General features: G+C 37.5%; 1 protein-coding gene across 1 annotated transcript in view; it reads left to right on the top strand.

Annotated features, from left to right (window-relative positions):
• Positions 1–2263: 2263 nt before the first annotated feature.
• The window catches only part of TSBP1 (testis expressed basic protein 1), a 66560-nt gene continuing 50515 nt past the window's right edge, over positions 2264–18308 (top strand). The window contains exons 1-10 of the mRNA XM_055574397.1: positions 2264–2276; positions 3924–4022; positions 5021–5053; positions 5460–5492; positions 6557–6589; positions 6675–6704; positions 6798–6818; positions 8079–8099; positions 8632–8652; positions 17686–17706. Of these exons, the coding sequence (XP_055430372.1) occupies positions 2264–2276; positions 3924–4022; positions 5021–5053; positions 5460–5492; positions 6557–6589; positions 6675–6704; positions 6798–6818; positions 8079–8099; positions 8632–8652; positions 17686–17706 (325 nt within the window). The remainder of the gene's footprint in view (positions 2277–3923; positions 4023–5020; positions 5054–5459; positions 5493–6556; positions 6590–6674; positions 6705–6797; positions 6819–8078; positions 8100–8631; positions 8653–17685; positions 17707–18308) is intronic.

Genomic DNA, 18308 nt, shown 5'->3' with positions numbered 1-18308 from the left:
GATAACTTTGTGATATAACTAGAATTAATCTATGTCAGACCACCTGACCTGCTTCTTGAGAAACCTATATGCAGGTCAGGAAGCAACAGTTAGAACTGGACATGGAACAACAGACTGGTTTTAAATAGGAAAAGGAGTATGTCAAGGCTGTATATTGTCACTCTGCTTATTTAACTTATATGCAGAGTACATCATGAGAAACGCTGGGCTGGAAGAAACACAAGTTGGAATCAAGATTGCCAGGAGAAATATCAATCACCTCAGATATGCAGATGACACCACCCTTATGGCAGAAAGTGAAGAGGAACTAAAAAGCCTCTTGATGAAAGTGGAGAATGAAAAAGTTGGCTTAAAGCTCAACATTCAGAAAACAAAGATCACGGCATCTGGTCCCATCACTTCATGGGAAATAGATGGGGAAATAGTGGAAACAGTGTCAGACTTTATTTTGGGGGGCTCCAAAATCACTGCAGATGGTGACTGCAGCCATGAAATTAAAAGACGCTTACTCCTTGGAAGAAAAGCTATGACCAACCTAGATAGCATATTGAAAAGCAGAGACATTACTTTGCCAACAAATGTCCGTCTAGTCAAGGCTATGGTTTTTCCTGTGGTCATGTATGGATGTGAGAGTTGGACTGTGAAGAAGGCTGAGCACCGAAGAATTGATGCTTTTGAACTGTGGTGTGGAGAAGACTCTTGAGAGTCCCCTGGACTGCAAGGAGATCCAACCAGTCCATTCTGAAGGAGATCAGCCCTGGGATTTCTTTGGAAGGAATGATGCTAAAGCTGAAACTCCAGTACTTTGGCCACCTCATGTGAAGAGTTGACTCATTGGAAAAGACTCTGATTCTGGGAGGGATTGGGGGCAGGAGGAGAAGGGGAGGACAGAGGATGAGATGGCTGGATGGCATCACTGACTCGATGGACATGAGTTTGAGTGAACTCCGGGAGATGGTGATGGACAGGGAAGCCTGGCATGCTGCAATTCATGGGGTCGCAAAGAGTCAGACACGACTGAGCGACTGAACTGAATCTATGTAAATAGATGAGTCAAAATATGGAGTGATTATTTAAATACTAGTAATTTAAATTTATATATGTAAAATTTTTAAATGACTCCTTCATCAATCTAGGTCATAAAAATAGGCTAAATAAGGATTTCAACTATCAAAGTCAATCTTAGAAGACAAAGTAGGTAGGTGGAGAATCCTATAACTGGAGAGCATTACTCTCTTCCTCCTGCACCTTACTGCTTAGTCTAAAATATATCACCATGGACAGTAGGCCTCCAAAACTGAAATGAACTGTGGCTTTGTAAACAGAATATGGACTCTGGAGTCAGAAACTCTACTGTTTGCTGGTTGGGCAGTTTCAGATGTCTCAGTCTTAAAGGATTTCATTGTGAAGGTTATTGGGGATCAAATGTCTTGGTCCTTGGAAAGTATCTACTACAGAGCTATATTGGGGAAGGAAATGGCAACCCACTACAATATTCTCGCCTGTGAAATCTCATGGAGAAATGAGCCTGGCAGGCTACAGTCCATGGGGTCGCAAGTCAGGTATGACTTAGCAACTAAACCACCACAGAGCCTTATGGTTCCTAAACACTTAATAAAAGGGGGTTTTACTGCTCTCTTTGTCCTCCACAATGGCTTGTGAAATCCCATTCACTGGCTCATTCTTCCTCGCACCACAACCTCTTAGCTTTCCCTTACTACATTTAACTCCATTGACTCAGCTTCATGATTCACCCTTCATTTGTTTCAAGGAACCTAGAAATGTTTTTTGCTTTTAATCATCAAACATTTATTAAGTCCCTAACTGCCTCAAGAGTTACAAAGATGAATGAAACAGAATCTCTGGTCTCAAAATCCCTGGAAAATTAGAAATTATCCCAGAGCCCAGACAGAGTAAGTTCCCTTCCAGTATCCTAAGTTTAAGATCCTCCAAAGTATTCTGATTATCTTTACAGCCTCTTGGTTATGCTCTTCCTTTCCTCCTGCCTCTAAGTTCTAGTTCTTTGTTATGACACACATTCCAGAACTTTCATAGGCCATACTCCTGTAGTCTGCTTAGGTCCGATCAACCTGAGCCACACAATTCCTCTGTGACTCTCTGCATCCTTGTTTACAAGGGCCTCCCCCACATCCAAGTTCATACTGCTCAGAAACAGTGAGCTTGGGGTGTTTATTTTATCTTGATCTCCCTCTGACAAAGAAATCCAGATGACACAGAACCCACTGAAGACAATACCTGGAACATGGCAGTCTTGGGTATGAACTGACCCCTTCTTTGAGGCCTCCTTGATCTTACTGGCTCAGGAGTCTTCTCTTTGGGAACTTTAATACAACTGCTTTCCCTTTCTTGCCTGCTTTCTTTCAAATTCAATATCCTTCCTTTCACTTTCATTGATTCCTCTGGAAGCCTGAGGAAAACAAACCCACATTCAACCTGTACAGTGAGTGCTGATTTCTCCTTCAGTTTCTGGAGTTGGAATTGGTCAAAGAAAATAGCTATTTTCTGGAGAAATAGGAAAATTCCTCAGTATTTTATCTCACTGCCTGTAATATTGCTCACTTTATAATCTTCCTCAATTCTTCCTCTTATTTTCTTCAGGAAGAGAGAGGAGCATTTTCTTAGTGGTCTAACATAAGAACATTCCAGGCACGATTCAAGAGGCTTGATCCAATATCCTATGTGTTTATTCCTTCCTCTCCTAAGGATTATTTCATATCAGATATGAAATTGTTACTTTCATGATACAGGCCAAACTGTTTGCTCTTCATTTTAGTGGTATATTAAGAGCAAATCTCTGAAGGTTATTTGGTAAGAGTATTTTCTCTTCTGACCTAATACCTAGAAGACTCAGCAAACATTTTCCTAATTTGCCCTAATTGGAGGTATATTGTTACATCTTGAGGTGAATTCACATATTGCTTTTTTGCAGTATCCTTAATCTTGGTGTAATTTTCTTAGCCCTTCAAAGTCTAATTTTCTTCAGCATTTTTCAGTCATAGGCAGATTTATGGTTGGTTCTTTAATTCATTCATTCCTCCCATTCTTTCTCCCATCCTTCCTCATTCCTACCTTTGTTTTCTCTCTCTCTTTCCATCTTTCCTTCCCTTTTTTCCTTCTCCCAAAGCCTCCACAGTCTATGCTCTTCATAACCACAGCAATATAATCTTGTTAAGATTCTCTCTTTAGTGACACATAAACACACACTAAGGTTAGAAAGTCTCACTGTGCTCTCTCCTACTGACCACAGTAGCAACCCTCATAAACATCTATCTTATAAGGACTTGGTAAATGATGTTTGAGGGGTCTTTTTCAATAAGAAGTTTCTGTCCTCTGCTGTGACTTGCATTAGTATGAACTGAATGGCCTACAGTCAAATTTTTTGATCACCTATGAAAAAATTTTGAGCTTTCATTTCTTGTATATGTATAATCCAAATTTTATGAACATACTACTCAACTGATACATAACGAAAACAGAAAGTCTATAAAAATTTTTACAGACTTTAAAACAGAAAGTCTATAAAATTTTAAGTTATAAGTTACATAAAAATAAAACTAATATTTCTTTCTAACATCCCAATGGATTTCTTTACATGCCACTGGCTCCGCTAACCATCTCTTGCCCACAGAGTAAGGAGTTCAATGAGGAGGAAATCTGTCAGATTTCCCACTCTAAACCAAGAGTACAAGCATCTGAGGGTCTTAGTATCTGACAAAAAGGACCAACAGAAAAGCCAAGAAATGGTGGGGAAAATATGTGGGGACAATAAGATGATGAAAAAGGAAGAACAGAGTTGAGGTAGCACAAAAGGGGGTGAAGGGGATATGTCTATATGTATGTAAGAGGTGCCCAGAAATTGTCTCTGATAATGATCGTGTCTAAATAAACAAGCTACAGGTGAGTTTTCGTTTCAGAAATAGTTTTGGCTGTTATCCTGACTCTACTGGGATTTGCCATTCTCGCTATTTTGTTAACAAGATGGACACGGCGCAAGCAAAATGGTGAGTAACAATGAATGAAAATGGAGATTCTCTATGAAAGCCACAGAGGTAGGAATGTCAAGATTCAGTCTGAGTTTGTCCCTATTTACCAGATATCCAGAGACTTTGCCAGTATTTTGGAAATCCATTTCCATACATGTAATCTCTGACCTATTAGTGATTCCCCCTGCATCTCACATTACAGAAAAAAAAAAGATCACATTGAGTTTAACAAGAGAAATAATATGAATAGTCTAAAAGAAAGTTATCTGAGCTCCAAGAGAAATTACCTTAGGAAAAGAAAACAGAAGAGAGAAGGCACTACACTAGTAGATACCACTGGTTAATATTATATGGAAAGAATTCAATATTTTTAGTGATTAGGGAGCTGATAAGAAGAAACAAATATAGAGTAATAGTTGTCAGTGAAACAGAGATATGGCTTAGATCTACATTGACCTATTCCTGTGCCATGAGACATCTTCAGGAATTTTCTTAGCATCTTTCCCACTTCCTTCTAGTCAACTGCTGCTGCTGCTGCTGCTGCTGCTACTAAGTCGCTTCAGTCGTGTCCGATTCTGTGCGACCCCATAGGCGGCAGCCCACCAGGCTCCCCCGTCCCTGGGATTCTCCAGGCAAGAGCACTGGAGTGGGTTGCCATTTCCTTTTCTAATGCATGAAAGTGAAAAGTGAAAGTGAAGTCGCTCAGTCGTGTCTAACTCTTCGTGACCCCATGGACTGCAGCCTACCAGGCTCCTCCATCCATGGGATTTCACATCCCCTCTTTATTTCTCATATTCAGTGCCTATAAGCTCTCAAAGAATAGTAAGTCATATGGAAGGATAAACAAAACAAGGCTGACTGGAGGCATGGGAATAAAGGTAGGAACCAGTAATGCATGATATCAAGACCATTTGGGGAGCAAAGAAGCATGGTTTAGAGTGAGGAGAGTTGAAACAGGATAAAGAACACCTCTCACAAGTGGCTAATAGAAATATTTTTGCTTAATTCTTCCACAGAAATTGATATCTCAAGATACAGTTCTGAACAAAGTAAGTACTTATACCCATGAGAAAAAGAAAGTAAGCATTTATGAAATTTCCATAAATCAGGGACCAAATCTGTCTTGTTTATCATTGCATTTCCAGCACCTTGCATAATGCATCATTCCATGAACTGAACTGAGTTACTGGGAGAATTTCACCAAAAGGAAAAAGCAACTTTGAGACCCCTTTTGATTATTATTCAGCCCAGATAATAATAGGAAAATGGTGACTGGCATGGTCACTTAGCATACTCCTGCTACTTATGCACAGTCCTTAGTTCCTGCAAAGTAAATTAACTCCCCATAATTACCTGTTATCAGGAGTTCATGTCTACATTAGGTCTCAGAGTCTTAAAGCCCCACTAATTTTCAAGAAGCAAAATCATGGAGCGCTCTCTCCTTTTTCGGTCCAGGTGCTGGTCTGCTGGACTATGAGGATGACAGAGGTAATTAAACTAGGAAATACTAGAGAAAAACTAGGAAAGTGTTCCTGAGGGGATAAAATGAACTCATCTCCCTTTGAGCATGATTTATTACATAGCACGTCTTTTGTTGTTATAATTTCCAATTGCCAAATTGTCTCCTTCTGCATATACAAATACGTGAAAGATAGTGTATTTTTTTCTGAGAAAAGACAAATATGTTCCCTTCTTAAGACCACTAAAAGAATTCTTTCCAGTTCCTGTTAATGCCAAGATCTTGGAAAAGTTAATGAACTTTTGAAATGAAACAATTACCTGGATGTGTAAAATGAGAATAAAATACATAATTCATGAGCTGTCATGAAGCAGCATACATGAGGATACTTTATAAGGTATAAAGTATAAGAGTTGAGCACAACTTATATTTTTATCTTCATATTAGAAGATAAAATTGATACACAAAGGGTTAAGATACTTATCCAAATTCACCTAGCAAAGGAAGGAGTTGAATAGTAAAGCCAATTTTTGGCCCTGAACTCAATATTCACACTCTTACATCATACTATCCAAAATTGATTTAAGACAAAAAAGAGGCTTATTTTATACTGAGTATTTATTATTATAAATAGTTACACTCTGTCCCTCAAATCAGAACATGTGGTCTGACATGAGTGATAAAATGAAATGATAAAGCTTATTTGAAATAAAACATTCAGAAATCCAATGATTCTAAGGAGATTCCAAGACACACTCTACTTCTTTGTAAGGACACAACACACACACACTACAAGCACATAGATTCACATCCCCAAGAGGAAAGAAAAGGTAACTTGGTCACTTTGCTTGTCCCACATTTGGACTGTTGGCCCATTTCCCCACTTCTTATCTCTATGATTCATCTGTCTCGACCAACAAGATTGAGGAGCAAAGGGCCCTGACAATTTCCTCTTTCTTTTCTGAAACAGAATCCAAAGAAAATGAGAATATCTGGGAAACTAGAAAAATCTCTTAGGAGCTAGACTGAAACTAATGATGAAACATTTCTTGATGGGTCGTTAGTTAACTTTATCTGTTTTTCCCCCCAAAAGATTTTTCTTCTCCAAGATCTAAAAGAGGAAGAGGTAAATAGATTTTCACCTAATAAGAAAATATTGTAGACATAGTTGTCAAGGTAGAATCTCATTATATTTTCCTCTTCTTTTTTAGGATTCCGGAATTTATACTCAACAGAAAGTGGTAAATAAATTAGATCCCAGCTTGCTAAGAAATTAATACAGAAATTGTTTATGAGAAATTAAGAATCTTTATTTTTTTCCCTTAATCCTCTAGACATTTCATATGATAATCGAGGTAAGTCTATTTAGAGATTATGGTAAAATTAAAGGAAAATCTATACTTTTTTCCTCTTATACATGAAGGGCTATAAAACCTACCCATGTAAAAGATAAGAAACCAAAGTAACATATAGAAGATTGTGACATTCAGAAATGTTCACCTTCACACTGTGAGACACTTTTTCCTAAGTGCTATTCAATTCCTCACCTATTTACTTCCTAATTGGTTTAACAAAAGTAATCTGAGTAACTCAGGAGAAATTCAGTATCTTAGAGCTCAGAAATGCTAAATATTCAGTGAGCCTTTCTTAATATAAATGCTAAGAAACAAAGGAATAAACCCCTGAAAATTTATCACATTAGAGTATGATCTGTGCATGGAATGCACTGAATTTATTTTTAATGTTATTAACTTCTATAGCAAATGTAGCATTTTCTATCTTTAAAATAGCCATAGAACCATAAGAAACAAGTAGCATTAATGGAAAGCAGGGACTTTGTGTGTTTTAGTCTTAATTCACATTACAAAGACAACCAAGTATCTCCTCCAACAAATGAGCTCATATAAATGCTCATACAAATGAGCAAAGCACTCATTTTCAGAAAAAGAGCTGGGAAAAAAATACATGCTGTCTTCACAGTTCTGGGTGGATCTTTAACTACTTTAGTAAAATAACAAATTATATCATTAAACAACATAATTTAAGTCACTTACAGAGTGCCAGTATTATTTATTTTTACATTTTCATGAAAATAACAGTGATAATATGACAAGTTTTTGTGTAATAGTGATAACACGTCAAGATTTGTATGTCTCTGGAGCTTTTGTAGAAAGTCTATTTCTATGAAATCACTAAAAAACAAGTTTTAGATGAAAGGATATACATCCAATCACAATAAGCGTATGCATATGGATTCATTATAATTTGCTATATCATCATTGAACTTGAATTTTCAATCAGCTGAGTAAATCTTTTCCATTTTTTCTCTTATTTGGCCTCAACTTATTTTATAGCTAATATGTACTGTTTTAGTGTTTCCATGTATATAGCTCATTATTTCTTCTCACTACACTTATTTACCTTAATTAACCTTTCCTGCCCTTTATTTTTTTCCTTTGGGCTTGTTATTTGGCTCATAAACTAAGGCATAAAGAGATTTTGCCTTAGTTTCTTGCTTACTTGGCTACTAAGGGTGTTGATTAAGTAATCCTTCATAATGATATCAAAACTATAGAAACAATTCAAAATGACTTTTCTTTGTTTTGTGTTTTTAGAGGGATACAACAGAAATTACAGTGAGTATCCTCTTATTTCTCAACAAAAGTGTGTTTCCCATTAAGTAACATTTCCCTAGGTTGTCAAAGTTTTGGGGAAAGAGAAATCCTATCGGTTTATATGACTACTAAGCATTAGACAAGGTCACCCAGTGCTGATTTAGGATGATCTGTCAGTAACACATTTCCAAACTGACTGAAAGGAAAGAAAAAAAAAAAAATTAGAGAAAGTGTTGAATGTGAGAAAAAGGAAGTGATAGAGATAAACAGGGAGAAGAGAAAAAGAGACAAAAAGGAGAATAGAAAAAAAATGCAAGCCACAAGTTTCATAGGAATAGCATCCATCTACTAAAACACAAAACCCTTTACAGAGATTGAAGGGATGAGAGATCTGCTGGACATGACTTCCAGTGCCCACCACCAAGTCAGTGGATCTCCCTCAGCCAGGGCTTCATCTCCTGAAAGGCTGCAATGACTGAAGCTAATGGGCAAAGGTTAGGGATCCAAATTCTGATGATTTGCCTCCTGTGTCCCTGTGTTGTGTGTGTTTTAGCGCCATCAACCAGTTCCCTCGGTAAGTTCTTTGTGGCTTTCTTTCAATTCTACTGTCATCTGGTTTGCAAGTCCTGACATTCCTGTATTTGATTTTTTCTTTCTCTTAAAGAAGTTTTAAAATTAAAAGACAAAAATAATCAACACTTGTAAACCCACACCCTAAATTTGATAACTGGTATTATTTTTGTCATAATTCTTAACTGTCAGGTAAAAATCTTATGTCCCCATTTGTAGATCTATTCTACTCTCTTCTCTTCCCAAAGAATTATAAGTGTATTATAAATCTTTTGTTTATTTTCACATATTTATATAATCTCTCTATAACACTTAACAACATATAGTATTGTTTTGTATACATTTTTAAAAATTTTACTAACATGGCATCATTCTAAAACCATCATTACAACCTGCTTTTTTCCCAAAAAACATGGTAATTTTTATATATATAGAAATCCAAATTATGCATTTTAATCATTGAATGATATTCTAACTTACAAATATACATTATTTTTATTTTTTCCCCTACTGATACATTCTTAATGTTTCCAATTTCTACTGTCACAAGTAATATTATAAAATGTCCTTCAGTAAGTGGAAAATAGTTTATTCAAGGTACCTACCCTGAAGTGAGATGAATGAATCACACTGTGTATGAACATTCACGTAAGTTAGGGACATTTTAAGTTTACTATTGTGTGAGTTCCATGGTAGTTAGACATAGCAAAATGTGCTTGGTGTGAAACATAGCAAAACGTATAAAAGTTTCCCATTTCCCTGCATCAATTCAAACCTAGATTTTGTCATACTTTTACACTACTGCCACTTTGATAAGTTAAATTACTTTTTTACAGTCATAGATGTATATAAATGTTTGGGCATTTTTGGGGTTTAGCATTGTTTGCTTCATCCTGTGCCTTTCTTCTTTTACTTTGGCCCAAAGATAATCCTTTAGTGGTTCTTTAAGTCCCTGTGTATGTAAAAATTTTTTCTAAGCCTTTGTATGACTGAAAATAGTTTTACTTCATCTTCAGCCTTAAATGAGAGTTAAGCTGAGTAAACAATTAACAATTATTTTTTCTCACACTTTGAAGATTTATTCCATTGTCTTCTGGCATTTACTATTGCTGAAAAGAATATGCTACTATTTTGATGACTGTACCTAATAAATATGGTTTTAAGATTTTATCCTTACAGTCTGCATTTTAATTTATACATATATTAATTAAATTATATATATATATATATATATATATATATATATATATATATAAGCCACTGGCTTCCCCAGTGGCTCAGCAGCAAACCATTCACCTGCAATGTAGGAGCTGCATCTATCTAACAAAGTATAGTCTCTTCTTCTAAAATAACTGTCAAATATGTGTAAAGACTCTCCTCACAGCATCAGGTCTGGTAACATCTCTTTCATATTTCTCATTTGCATTAGTTAACTCCACCTCCTATATAGGTAAATCTTAAAATTTCAGTGATTCTATTCATAAAAATCCCATTATTCTGTAGTATCAAATATGCCTGGTTCATGCTTAGCTCTTCTGTCAGCAATGACTTAAGCATTCAAGTTCATCTTATATCTCCACCATCTTTACCTTATGGCTTCTAAGTTCATCTTGCCTACCTTAAGTGAGAAGAGGGGGGAAAGCTTTTAGATCATGAGTGGGAGACTTTTATGGATAAGCCTGGATGTTGTCTCACACATCACTTCCAAATAATTGGATAGAATTCAATCATATGGCTACACCTAATGGCAAGGGAATCTGGGGGCAATAGTCTAACCATGTTGTATTAATTTTCTATTGCTATTATAACAAAATGCCACAACTTTAATGGCTTAAAACAACACAAATTTATTATTTTATAGGTCTATAGATTAGAAATCTGACATGTCTTGCTTGACTAAAAATCAAGGTGTTAGCAAGGCTGTATTCTTTCTGGACGGAGAAGGCAATGGCACCCCACCCCAGTACTCTTGCCTGGAAAATCCCATGGATGGAGGAGCCTGGTAGGCTGCAGTCCATGGGGTCACGAAGAGTTGGACATGACTGAGTGACTTCACTTTCACTTTTCACTCTCATGCACTGGAGAAGGAATTGGCCACCCACTCCAGTGTTCTTGCCTGGAGAATCCCAGGGACGGGGGAGCCTGGTGGGCTGCCATCTATGGGGTCGCACAGAGTCGGACACTTAGCAGCAGCAGCAGCAGCAGCATTCTTTCTGGAAATTCTAGGAGTCAATCTGTTTCCTTGTTTTTTCAACCTCTAGAGGCTGCCCACATTCCTTGGCTTATGGTCCCCTTCCTCCACCTTCAAAGCTAGTTAAAATAAGCTAAACTTTCACATCATATCACTCTGAACTTTGTTCATTATTACATCTCTTTCTTTGACTCCCTTCAACTTCCTGCTTCTGCTTTTAACACTTCTTAATATTACACTGGGCCCACACAGATCATACAGAATAATCTCTCTTTTTTAAGATTAACTGATTAGCAACATTAACTCCATTTGCAACCCTGATTCCATATAACCTAACATATTCAAGGATTCCAGGGATTAGGATGTGACCGTGGAGGACAGGAGAGTGGAGGGGTTCTATATCATTTCCTTATTTCTCGATGCTTGACCCTGGATGTTTTCCTCAGATTATATAATTCACTAATTCTTTCTCTGTGTTGTTTAGTCACTAAGTTGTGTCCAACTCTTTTACTACCCCATGGACTGTAGCCTGCCAAGCTCCTCTATTCATGTAGATTTCCCAGGCAAGAATATTGAAGTGGGTTGCCATTTCCTTCTCCAGGGGATCCCCCTGACCCAGGGATTGAACCTACACCTCCTGCATTGCAGGTGGATTCTTTACCACTGAGCCACTGAGGAAGCCCAATTCTTTTATTTTTTTATTTTAATTGGAGGCTAATTACTTTACAATATTGTGGTTTTGCCATACATTCACATGAATCGGCCATGGGTGTACATGTGTTCCCCATCCTGACCTTCCCTCCCAACTCCCTCCCCATCCCATCTCTCAGGGTCATCCCAGTGCACCAGCCCTGAGCACCCTGCTTCATGCATCAAACCTGGACTGGTGATCTATTTCACATATGTTATATACATGTTTCGGGAGAAGGCAATGGCACCCCACTCCAGTACTCCTGCCTGGAAAATCCCATGGATGGAGGAGCCTGGAAGGCTGCGGTCCATGGGGTCGCTGAGGGTCGGACACAACTGAGCGACTTTACTTTCACTTTTCACTTTCATGCATTGGAGAAGGAAATGGCAACCCACTCCAGTGTTCTTGCCTGGAGAATCCCAAGGAATGAGGAGCCTGGTGGGCTGCTGTCTATGGGGTCACACAGAGTCAGACACAACTGAAGTGACTTAGCAGTAGCAGCAGCATATACATGTTTCAATGCTATTCTCTCAAATCATCCCACCCTCGCCTTCTCCCACAGAGTCCAACAGTCTGTTCTTTACATCTGTGTCTCTTTTGCTGTCTCGCATATAGGATCATCATTACCTTCTTTCTAAATTCCATATATATGTGTTAATATACTGTATTGGTGTTTTTCTTTCTGACTTACTTCACTCTGTATAATAGGCTCCAGTTTCATCCATCTCATTAAAACGGATTCAAAGGAATTCTTTTTAATAGCTGAGTAATATTTCATTGTGTATATCTACCATGGCTTTCTTATCCATTCATCTGCCGATGGACATCGAGATTGCTTCCACGTCCTGGCTATTATAAACAGTGCTGCGTTGAACATTGTGGTACATGAGTCTCTTTCAATTCTCATTTCCTCAGTGTGTATGCCCAGCAGTGGGATTGCTGGGTCATATAGCAGTTCTATTTCCAGTTTTTTAAGGAATCTCCACACTGTTCTCCATAGTGGCTGTACTAGTTTGCATTCCCATCAACAGTGTAAGAGGGTTCCTTTTTCTCCGCACCCTCTCCAGCATTTATTGTTCATAGACTTTTGGATAGCAGCCATTCTGACTGGCGTGAGATGGTACCTCATTGTGGTTTTGATTTGCATTTCTCTGCTAATGAGTGATGTTGAGCATCTTGTCATGTATTTGTTAGCCATTTGTATGTCTTCTTTGGAGAAATGTCTGTTTAGTTCTTTGGCCCATTTTTTAATTGGGTTGTTTGTTTTTTTGGAATTGAGCTGCAGGAGCTGCTTGTGTATTTTTGAGATCAATTCTTTGTCATTTGCTGCGTTTGCTATTATTTTCTCCCATTCTGAAAGCTGTCTTTTCATCTTGCTTATAGTTTCCTTCATTGTGCAAAAGCTTTTAAGGTTAATTAGATCCCATTTGTTTATTTTTGCTTTTATTTCCATTACTCTGGGAGGTGGGTCATAGAGGATCCTGCTGTGATTTATGTCAGAGAGGGTTTTGCCTATGTTCTCCTCTAGGAGTTTTATAGTTTCTGGTCTTATGTTTAGATCTTTAATCCATTTTGAGTTTATTTTGTGTATGGTATTAGAAAGTATTCTAGTTTCATTCTTTTACAAGTGGTTGACAAGTTTTGCCGCACCACTCATTAAAAAGATTGTCTTTTCTCCACTGTATATTCTTGCCTCCATTGTCAAAGATAAAGTGTCCACAGGTGCATGGATTTATCTCTGGACTTTCTATTTTGCTCCATTGATCTATTTTTCTGTCTTTGTGCCAGTACCATACTATCTTGATGACTGTTGCTATGTAGTATAGCTTGAAGTCAGGTAGGTTGATTCCTCCAGTTTCATTCTTCTTTCTCAAGATTGTAAACCCCAATTCTTTCTCTGAGTCTCTTCTCTTTGTTTACCCGCCTAATGATTTTTGTAATTTAATGACTACATTTTCTACATTTTTTTCATTCCATTTTATTCTCTATCAAATATACTTCTTCTGAATTAATGTTATTCTTGCTTTATGAATTCTATCCTTTATTAACTTCCCTTGTGGTTCAGCTGGTAAAGAATCCACCTGCAATGTGGGAGACCTAGGTTAAATCCCTGGGTTGGGAAGATCCTGTGGAGAAGGGAAAGGCTACCCACTCCAGTATTCTGGCCTGGAAAATTCCATGGACACAGTCCATGGGGTCACAAAGAGCTGGACATGACTGAGCGACTTACAATTCACTTCACTTCACTATTTGAAAATCTCTTTTGAATTTCTCTTCCTTCATGTGTTGTCCCATTTGTTGTGGCTACTGTCTATCACAACAGTAGGTTTCCTCAGATATATTCTGACTTCTGTCTGTGAGCTCATCTGTTTGAGTTTCTCATAAATCTTTGTTGTATAATAATCCTATTACTGCACAGACTTAATAGGCAAGTTTTTATAAGTTTCTACACACATAGTTTCTTCCCTACATGAGGGATTCAAATGCGGGCTCTATACCTGAACTCAGCTTGCACTGAAGTTCTACCATTGCTGATGACTCCGTTTCCAACCATGGCCTGGTGCAAACAGGTTGCTGCCTGGCATACACCACCTAACCAACAGGTGAGAATTAATGGTGCCCTTTTCATAGATTGAGATTTTGTTAGTCTTAGATATACAAGAAGACTAGTCCCAGGCTCTTAAAATGCATAAGACACATGGCCTTCATTTTTGTTTCTGATCGGCTGTTGACATCCCGGCCTCCTGTTAAGATACACGAGTGATGAAACTTCCCATTCACTATCCAAAGTATGGATTACCTCCTGATATATTATTCCAGGAGACTTTTTTTCCTAGTTTTCAAGCTCAGCTCTACATTTTAAATTTTTAAGAAATATTGTGCCCAACTTTTCCAAGTGATTAGAGAAGCAGGTAAAATATCCATCTTGACAGTGAGCCTTGACATTTTATCTTCTAACATTCAGGTACATCCTGTTTTTTCTTGTTATTCAGCATTCCCATAGGACATAATTGATTTTGAAATGGAAACCCTTTGTTGAAGCAGTTATATAGTAATAATTTGGTGCAACAAAGGATCTTTCAAAGGAGAAAATAAGACAAAGAAAATTAAGGACAGGGAAAAGGAAGAAGAGGAGAGACAAGAGGGAAGAGGGGAAAGGACAAAAGCAGCAGGATCAGAAATGAAAGAAGACAGGGAGGCAGGAAAGTTTCCACGGTCTGAGAAACTATTAATCCCCGCAACAGTGTTATTCTTTTAATAAAAGAAATTAAATGATGGATTGCATAGATCTTGCACTCCTGTCCTATCTTAAGACTATTACTGATAGAATAAATAAAATCTGAAGTTCATACCCAAAAAGCAATCCATAGATGGATATCCATCTTCCCATCAGATGGCACTGCAACTGATAATAGAAAAGGGAATGTGACCTCTTTCCATAACCTCTTCCTAATATAGTAGCTATAGAATCTAAGTTCTCCCTGAGACACACTGATCTTCTTTTCCTGTTTTCTTTTAGCACTGTCTCAATCCAATATTGGTACGTTCCTTTCAGGTTAGTCACTCAGTCATGTCCGACTCTTTGTGACCCCATGGATTGCAGCACACCAGGCTTCCCTGTCCATCACCAAATCCTGGCGCTTACTCAAACTCATGTCCATTGAGTCAGTGATGTCATCCAACCATCTCATCCTCTGTTGTCCCCTTTTCCTCCTGTCTTAAATCTTTCCCAGCATCAGGGTCTTCCCCAATGAGTCAGTTCTTCACATCAGGTGGCCAAAGTATTGGAGTTTCAGCATCAGCCCTTCTAATGAATATTCAGGACTGATTTCCTTTAGGATTGACTGGTTGGATCTTCTTGCAGTCCAAGGGACTCTCAAGAGTCTTCTCCAACACCACAGTTCAAAAGCATCAATTCTTCGGTGCTCAGCCTTCTTCACAGTCCAACTCTCACATCCATACATGACTACTGGAAAAACCAGAGCTTTGACTAGACTGACCTTTGTTGGCAAGTAATGTCTCTGCTTTTTAATATGTTGTCTAGGTTAGTCATAGCTTTTCTTCCAAGGAGCAAACGTCTTTTAATTTCATGGCTGCAGTCACAAACTCCATCATTTTGGAGCCCCCCAAAAAAAGAAAGTTTGTCTCTGTTTCCACTGTTTCCCCATCTATTTCCCATGAAGTGATGGGACCAGATGCCATGATCTTAGTTTTCTGCATGTTGAGTTTTAAGCCAACTTTTTCACTCTCCTCTTTCACGTTCATCAAGAGGCTCTTCAGTCCTTCTTCGCTTTCTGCCATAAGGGTGGTGTCATCTGTATATCTGAGGTTATTGATATTTCTCCTGGCAATCTTGATTCCAGCTTGTGCTTCATCCAGCCTGGCATTTCGCATGATATACTCTGCATATAAGTTAAATAAGCAGTTTACATCTTCTTTACATCTACCATTTACATTTACCAGGTATTTTACATCTTCTTAATAACCCTATGAAGCAGACATTATTACAAATGCTCTATTTTAAGTGAACAAACTTAGGTACAAAAAAAGAGTTAAGAAGTTTGTGTGGGTCACACAGCTAACAAGTAAAAGAATGAGGACGTAAATTCAAGTATTCTAGCACATGATCGCCCACTGTACCTAAACAGAACTAATTAGGGTCCCATTTTAAAGAGTTTCATGAGAATTATGTGCTTTTTAAATCAATTAATTCAGACTTTTGTAGGTTTTTATTATTCCTCAGTGTCTATTCCAGGAATTTTATTTAAGTCTTCTTTCTATTTCTCAATTCAGGAAAGAGAAATGAGAGCAACTGAGTAAAAACAAAGGAGAACATAGGGCAACTAAAGAAAGTTTAGCTAAGACTAAGGTCTTCCAAGCTCCCTGAAGAGTTTCAACCTTTACAAAAACTGAAAAGAAAGAGTAAATGGCCTCCATGCTCATCACTTGTCCTAAACATTTTTCTGGGCTTCAGTCACAGCACCAAAGCACAGGATCTTTAAAAATCTATGACCAAATCTCATCACAGGTGGAACAGAGAATTGGGTGTTCCCTCAGGAGGGGAGGGTGAGAGTCTTTTTCTCATGCTTCTCTTCAAAAAGGAATTAACTCTGACGTTTTTAAGGAGTTGACCTCAAGGATTTATCTGTGTGTCCATTTAATGGAGCTCAGGAATTGACCATGTTCCCAGTTGTTTCTCCACCATGAAGAATGTCAGCCCTTTTGCTTCTCCATTATCGTAGACTTTATCGGTTAATGATGAAAGGCCCAGGAATATAGGACTTCAGTCTGTGAATTCAGACTAAGTAAATCATTAAAAGTTGAGCCAAAAAGTGTTGTTAAACCCTATTTTTTAAAGATTCATTAAATAAGGTCCGGAAAGATAATGAAAATTATCAAATTTCATATAGCAATTTAAAATTTAACAAAGCAAGTAAGACAAATGCTTATCTTTTCTGCACTGAATATAGTGAGGATTCATTCTACCAAAGTTTGTATGTTACTATTACTGTCATAATTATTATCATGAATAATTATCACAAGCTTTCTCTATAACTTATTTTATAAGAACACTCCAAAGATCAATGGAAAAGAATAGAAAAAAAAATGAGTTTAGAAGTAGGAAAGAAATTACTTTTTAAAAGAATGTTCCAGGAAGAATAGAAAGAGGAGAAAATTGAGTGGGTACAGAGGAAAGTGCACGAACTTAGAGTCAGAGACACTGGAGGCTAAAACTGCCTATAATTTTTTGGATATTCAGGCACAGACCTTTGCCCCTCTCAGTCTTAGTTTTCTTTTTTATAAAAGTAACGTAGCCTTTCTTTGGTTCTTGAAGCTATCACATTTTGGAGAGGATACTCTCCTAACTGAAAAAAGAAAAGGGTAAGGAATGAAAATAGGGGAAATAAAAGGTGCTGAATAGAATCATTATATTGGGAATATAGTAAGTTTGAATTCTCTCCAAAAAATTTCCACTCCTGCATTGTATCCAAGAGGAAAGAAGATTTGAGACTTAAAGATTCAAGAGGTGTGGTAACTTGTACCTACTGGAGAATTGAGGGTCTAATGTACAGTTTCTGGAAAGACTTGGGAAATAGGTGGATTATTTAAATAATTAATTCTAGACTGATTTGAATTTTTCTATTGTTCTTTAGTTTTACCTCAAGAATCTGTGAGTAAGTTTTCTTTTTGTTTCAAAATCTGGTTTGTAAGAGCTGTATATAAAATGAGATGAGATAAAATCATGTGAACTGAATTGCAGCCTAGAAAATTTAGTGAATCTGTGATTTTAAAATGTTCTGGGGACTTCCCTGGTGGTCCAGTGGTTAAGACTCTGCACTTTCACTGCATGGGACACAGGTTTGATCCCTGGTCAGGGAATTAAGATCTTACATGCCATGCAGCACAGTAAAAAAATTTTTAATAGAAAAAAAATTTTTTTTAATCTGGTTTGTAGGGCTCCTATACTAGGCAGAGGTAATCTCCCTGTCTTATCTGTTCCCTGCTTTGTCAGAGTGACCAGGCTTGAGGCTCACAATTCTCCACCTTCTCTTTAATTATCTTATCTATGTCATATAAAATGCCACCTGTAGATGTATTTTGTTTGAACAGCATAGCATTATTTTAAGTTTTGTATTTTGTGTTTTTAGATAGGGTGTGCATTTTTCAAGTGGCCAACATTCCCACTAGCCCCATAACTAACATTCATAATTCGTGAGAACTGCTGGCTCCTAACAGCAACTAAGTTTGTGATACCCACAAAGATAACCAGTATTGT

Source organism: Bubalus kerabau, chromosome 3 (genome assembly GCF_029407905.1).
Source record: "Bubalus kerabau isolate K-KA32 ecotype Philippines breed swamp buffalo chromosome 3, PCC_UOA_SB_1v2, whole genome shotgun sequence".
In the NCBI taxonomy this organism is placed as follows: Eukaryota; Metazoa; Chordata; class Mammalia; order Artiodactyla; family Bovidae; genus Bubalus; species Bubalus kerabau.
This window is presented reverse-complemented; position numbering and strand designations above follow the sequence as displayed.